Below are 6,356 nucleotides of genomic sequence, written 5' to 3'. Positions count from 1 at the left end.
AACTTTTGGATTAGGTCAAATGAAAATAATAATAAGCTTTCAAAAAAAATATTAAGAATAAGAAGATATTTATCGACGAGTCAATTCGTGGATGAACCGTTGACCAAGACCAAGAAAACATGGATCCACCCCACGATGCGCTGGAAGGGCCTCCCCAATCGATTCAAGAAAAAGTCAACAAATGCAGCACTTACTTCGGCTGACTCCCCTAGAATTCAATGATTTCATTGACTCAACGTAACATCTTAAGGATGAACTTTCGCAAAATATCATGATTTAACAAATAAATTTAAGAAATAATCGCATATATCGCCTAAAGTATTATTTAATGAAGAATGTTTTCGCTATCGATAATAATATATGTCTAACTATTTTCATAGACAATAAAAGTGGCAATATAAATTATCATTTTTAGGAAAATATTATTCACAAAATAAATATACTCTAAATTATTAAATTATATATCTGTTGCCAAGATAATATATATATATATATATATATATTAGCTCCACCATAAATTCTCTGCCACCAAGATAAAGCCCCCTACCTACCCAAAAACCAAATAAATGGGCATTTATATATTCATGTTCAAATTGAATGAAAACCAAAGATATCTGGCCGATGAATCAAGAGCAATGACTCTCATGAATCCCCATTAAATGGCTTTTCCTTTCGCCTTCTCGAACTCACTCGTTGATCTCTCTCGTTGATCGCCAGATCCAATCTAAAGTTGGGTCTTGCTCGATTATCGAGAATAATTTTGAATTCAAATCGTTATATATATAATATAGTTTTCTAGTGTTACGAGAGTATTTTGAGAGAAGGCTTAGCTTAATTATAATAGTATATCTTTTGCTCTCTTAGTTTAAGGAAGAGGGGCTTTTATTTAATCTTTAATCTGAGGAGGTCCATGTGACATGATTTAGATAAATCTTGGTTCTTGGGTTTTTTTTTCTTCTTTGTTTTGTCTTGTCCAGAATCCGCATGTGAGGAGACCGAGAAAATCACCTCCGATTAGTGTTTGTTTGGAAGCACTTTTTCTTCCTTTTCAGCTTTCTTTTCTGGGTCAATGCCTTTTAATATTCAGCAATAAGTTCTTTTAAAAAAAGATTAATTTACAGAAATTTAGGTCATTAGAATTTGGCAGACTATACTTGCGATAGTTCTACTTGTTCGGCAACCATTGCAACCGGCCACATAAACATCCAAAACATCCCAAGAAGGCAAGGACCATTTTGCCTCATCGTTAGTACAATCATAAACACTAGGGTTTTCTCACCGTAACAAATTATCAATGTGGACCCTCACATAATTTTTGCCCTAAGGACTTTCTTGGACAAACCAATTATTGAAAAAAATTATTTAGGCAATGAATTCTATTCGGGTACACGACTAGTCATACGTGCCGAAACATTTTCGAGTTTTGTCATCTCGAGACCCGCTTCAAGAGGTGATGTACAACTACCGATCTGTAGCTGATGTTCTGACGATTAACAACCGCTAATCTAGGACAAAATATCTCCGCGGCACGCTAATCGAGAAAAAGCCTTAAAGAACGGTGAAAGCCTGGGGGGGTAGCCATGGAAAAACGAATTGGCAAGGAAAAGAACCAACCGTCCAACCCCCCACAGACCCCCAGAACGGTCGGTTTCTCGATAGAGCAGCAGAGAGAAGGAGGCCAATCGGGTCGCTCCCACATTCAAATCCGACAGATCCCCGAAGCTAAAAGACAATTTGGATTCCCCAATTTTCGGGTCACGAAAATAGCACGCGAGCGCGCGACGATCCAGCCCGATCCGCCCGGACCAAACACTATGTAGATGACGACGATATGGAGGGAGAATTACAAGATAACTTTTAAAAACTTGTCGTGATGTTGTTTTTGTACATAAAATTATGAAACTTGCAATTATGATGCACTCTACTCTAATACTTTTGTTATGCCGATCAGTTTTAACTTTTAAGCGAACGGAAATTGCATGTGGCATTTCTTAAATTTGAAACTTCATGATGGTTAATAACACCCTTACGTTGATAGTAGGTTTATATATGATTCTTCCTAATTTTGTAAAACTTGAATCGAAATTTGACAAGGGGATTAAAAGATATTCCTATTTTTTTTTGGGTCAAATCTTACACGAGTGCAGCTACTTTTGAGATGATGATATAAATTCTATTTGCTAAATTTATTGAGTTAGATTTTAAGGATAAGACGAGAACAATTATACAACATTTCTAAATCATAACGAGGCTTGCAAAACATATGGAGAGGAAAAGGTTTGTTTATATGCAGGGAAATAAAATATAAATAAGAGTGTGTAAAACGGACCATCCAAACCAAAAACTATTCAGACTGGACTGGATTGGCTAGTTTGGAATATTGGCCTAGTTCACGATTGTTAAAAATGGGATCGGTATCCAGGTGATTTGGTTTTTGAATTCCAAGAGGGAATTGAACCGGATGAGAGCAGACTGAGTACATATACCTTTTTGAAAAAAAATTCTTTATTTTTATTTCTTTATAACATATGACATCAAGTAGTAGGAATTTTTTATTTTTTTTTTATCAATTTTAGGTCTTAGGACCAACCAGCCCGGTCCTTAGTTCCCAAAAATCAGAATCGATCCTCTTGGTCCAATTCCTGTTCTACCTTGAACCTGGACTGGATCGGGAATAGAACACCTATAAATATAAGTGGTCAACCCAATGAACAAATATCATATGTGCTAAAGAAAATTTTGAAAAAAATAAAATAAAAAAGAAAGTAAGGTAGATGGTAATGATTTTAGCTTAAAATCACGGAGGAGGTGTAAATGAAGGGAAACCCAGCATACACCTGCATGACACACACCTCTCGATGAAAGAAGAAAAAAGCAGGGGGTGCCCACCACCCATTGCAGCTGTCTCCAGCCCATTTCCCTCCCAAACCTCTTGCCCTTCACTCTCCTCTTTATAAACACCTACTCCCACTCCTCCTCCTCCCCACCACCGCCACCGTCTCCTCCACCGCCGCCGACCGCCGCCTAGAAACAGAAAGATGTCGCCGGCCCACTTCGCTCTCTCTCTCCTCCTCCTCTTCCTCTGCCCCTCCGATGCGTCCCTCGCTCCCCACCAGCAGCAGCAGAAACCCCAGACTGTGACCTTGAAAACCACACCCGACCCGCAGATCCAGTACCACAACCCGAAGCTCCCGCCCCGGCCCCTCTCCCTCTCCTCCTCCAAGAAGTTCGAGGGCTCGTCGGACCTCGTCCAGCTCCGCTACCACATGGGCCCCGTCCTCTCCAACTCCCCCATCAACCTCTACGTCATCTGGTACGGCCGCTGGGCCGCCCCGCAGAAGCTCCTCATCAGGACTTCCTCCTCTCCATCTCCCACGCCTCCACCGGCGGCCACCGCTCCCCCGCGGCGGCGAAGGCGCGGCCGCCGTCCCCCTCCGTGGCCGAGTGGTGGCGCACCGTGTCCCTCTACACCGACCAGACGGGCGCCAACGTGTCCCGCAAGGTCTTCGTCGCCGGCGAGCACGAGGACGCCGCCTACTCCCACGGCCGCTCCCTCACGCGGCTCTCCATCCAGCAGGTCATCGCCACTGCCGCGCGGGCCGCCCGGTTCCCCGTCGACCACCGCAACGGCGTCTACCTCGTCCTCACCGCCGAGGACGTCACGATGCAGGACTTCTGCCGCGCCGTCTGCGGCTTCCACTACTTCACCTTCCCCTCCATGGTGGGCTACACCCTCCCCTACGCCTGGGTCGGCAACTCCGGCCGACAGTGCCCCGAGGTCTGCGCCTACCCCTTCGCCATCCCCGGCTACATGGGCGGCGCCGCCGCCGGGGGGCCGAAGCCGCTTTCGCCGCCGAACGCGGACGTCGGGGTGGACGGCATGATCAGCGTGATCGGGCACGAGCTGGCGGAGCTGTCGTCGAACCCGCTGGTGAACGCGTGGTACGCCGGGGAGGACCCGACCGCGCCGACGGAGATCGGGGACCTCTGCGAGGGGCTCTACGGGACGGGCGGCGGCGGCGGGTACATCGGGCAGGTGATGAGGGACGGAGGAGGGCGGAGCTTCAACATGAACGGCCAGCGAGGGCGGAGGTTCTTGGTGCAGTGGGTTTGGAGCCCCGTGCTGAAGGCTTGTGCTGGTCCAAATGCTTTGGACTAAATTTTTAATTTCAAAACTCTCTCTCTCTAAATTTAAATTTCAAAACTCTCTCACTCTCTCTCTCTCTCTCTCTCTCTCTCTCTTTTCCAAATTCCCTTTTTCTTAAAAGTGATTTTTCCCCTTTTTTAAAATTTTCTGGGCTTTTTTTTTTTGAGATAAAAAAAAAAATGGGTTTGAGGAGATTGGAGGAGGAGCATCATGGAGGAGGTTGGAGTAGAAGCTTGAAGAAGATAGGAGATGAGATAAATTTCTATTTTTCTTTATCCCCTGATTTTTTATTTCCTTTAGCATTTAGAATTTTTACTTAGATGTAAAAATTTCATGATAGACGCTTTATATATATTATATAAATATTATTTTATTTCTTTTTATATTGTACATGGCTGAGTGAAACTTGTAAGTGGATCTTGTTAGCTTTGAAATCTTGGGATCTTAACCTTTTTTTATCAGCAATTAAGTAGTGGTGAGCACTCCGTCAACTTACTAATCTAGTCAATACTACTATGCCTTCACGGACAATGTGGACTTATTGAGACAATAAATTGATTCTTTTGCTATTTTAAGTCAATTTAAGTCTAAATCTTATACCCCCAGATCTGAATCATCTGGTCGTCAGGATATTTATTTTTTCTCTGAAGTCTTTTAGATTTTTTTATGGTAAGCATTTTTAGGAAAAGCGTGTTTAATGAGTATTTTCCATAGCACGTGTAAAGTCAATTGTCGAATTTGGTATCCATTTCTTTTATATAGAATTAAAACACTCTTCTCATTCCAACATAAGAAAAGAAGAGAGCATTTAATAAAATTGACTATCAAAATTCGATGTTGTCTTCGAATGATTATCTAACAAACATCCTGCTTTTGTGATGGTAGATTCTCATATTGGAAAATTTTTACCCATAATTTCCTTTCCTGCTGGATCCATCTCAAATCAGGCATGCGCTATAAGAAATGAGTACTACTATTAAGGGAACTTTTGAATTCGATGTCCCACTTTTAATCTCCAAATTTGTCCCTATAATGAAATTTGATTGACAAAAGTGGCTTTAAAAGCGTGAACGCGTAATATTCTCATAAGAAATTTTGCTAACAAATAACTGTACAAGATAGCCATGGATTGATTGCATGAAAATGGTACTCTTTGTTCCTTTCCATCTTCCCATATCATTAATTTTCAAATTGTTATTTATCTTTCAATTTTTTTTGTAATTTTTTATTGGATTAAAAAAACTAGGCACATGCTTAACTACTAACTTCATATAATAATATTTGCACACGCGAAAATGAAAGCTAGTTGTAAATGGTGTTACCATATTACACATGAGTCCAAAACCCTAATATGGGCATCAATTCTATAAAGCATGATGAATTATTGACAACCACTTCTAATCCTTGTACGTTGCTACTCTTAACTCTAACACCAAAGTCAAAAAAGAGCAAAAGGTGTGCCCTACATAGAAAAAGGAGGGAAAAAAAAATCCCTAATGATCACTAATGCACGTGATAATCATGCGAATGTTGTTAGCACTTACAAGCCAAACATACCCACAAATGACCTGAGGTCATATTAGCCTATCCGAACCCAATTCATTCTCTTCGGGTTTTTGATTATTGACTAGAGCAGAGTGAAGTGACATTTGATTTGAGCCATACACAAATCAACAAAACCCACGAGGCCATTCGACTCCAAGAAATCCCTAATGATCATTATACACATGATAATCATGCTAATGTTCTCATCCATTATTAGCTTAAACAAGCCGAACATACCCACAAACGGCTTGAGTTCGAATTAGACTATCTGAACCCAAATCTACCAAAAAAAAAAAAAAAACCAAATCATCTTCTTTGAGTCCAAAGAAGAAATTAGAGTAGTAAAAGTAGAAACCGAGATCGGCTTTTCAATCATTGAGTCGAGTAAAGTGAGGTGACATTTGATCTGAGCTATGCACAACCCGACAAAACCCACAAAGCCAATCACGGCCTTGAACGTCCATACTCACCCATCTTACTGTTCTAATAAAAAAGGCCTAAGGACCTCAGATGAAACTGTGCTCACCATGATTGAAAGCTGAGGAGCATCGAGGGCAACATTCAATTTCAACAGGACGGTCGATGCCGGTGGATGGACAGAGAGACTTTTTTGATGCTGTATAAAAGTCAGTTTTTAACAGTGAGAGGGAGGCATCGGCCAGTG

General features: G+C 41.7%; 1 protein-coding gene across 1 annotated transcript; it reads left to right on the top strand.

The window, feature by feature from the left end:
* Positions 1–2,926: 2,926 nt before the first annotated feature.
* On the top strand, positions 2,927–4,612 carry LOC104453476 (protein EXORDIUM-like 5). The gene is given in 2 exon segments (XM_039316426.1): positions 2,927–3,348; positions 3,351–4,612. Coding segments are annotated over 2 exon segments (1,119 nt in total). The 5' UTR covers positions 2,927–3,038; the 3' UTR covers positions 4,160–4,612.
* The last annotated feature ends 1,744 nt before the right edge of the window (positions 4,613–6,356 follow it).

Source organism: Eucalyptus grandis, chromosome 7 (assembly GCF_016545825.1).
Source record: "Eucalyptus grandis isolate ANBG69807.140 chromosome 7, ASM1654582v1, whole genome shotgun sequence".
NCBI classification, from domain to species: domain Eukaryota; kingdom Viridiplantae; phylum Streptophyta; class Magnoliopsida; order Myrtales; family Myrtaceae; genus Eucalyptus; species Eucalyptus grandis.
Note: the sequence above shows the minus strand (reverse complement) of the source record. Positions and strands in the feature narration are given on the sequence as shown.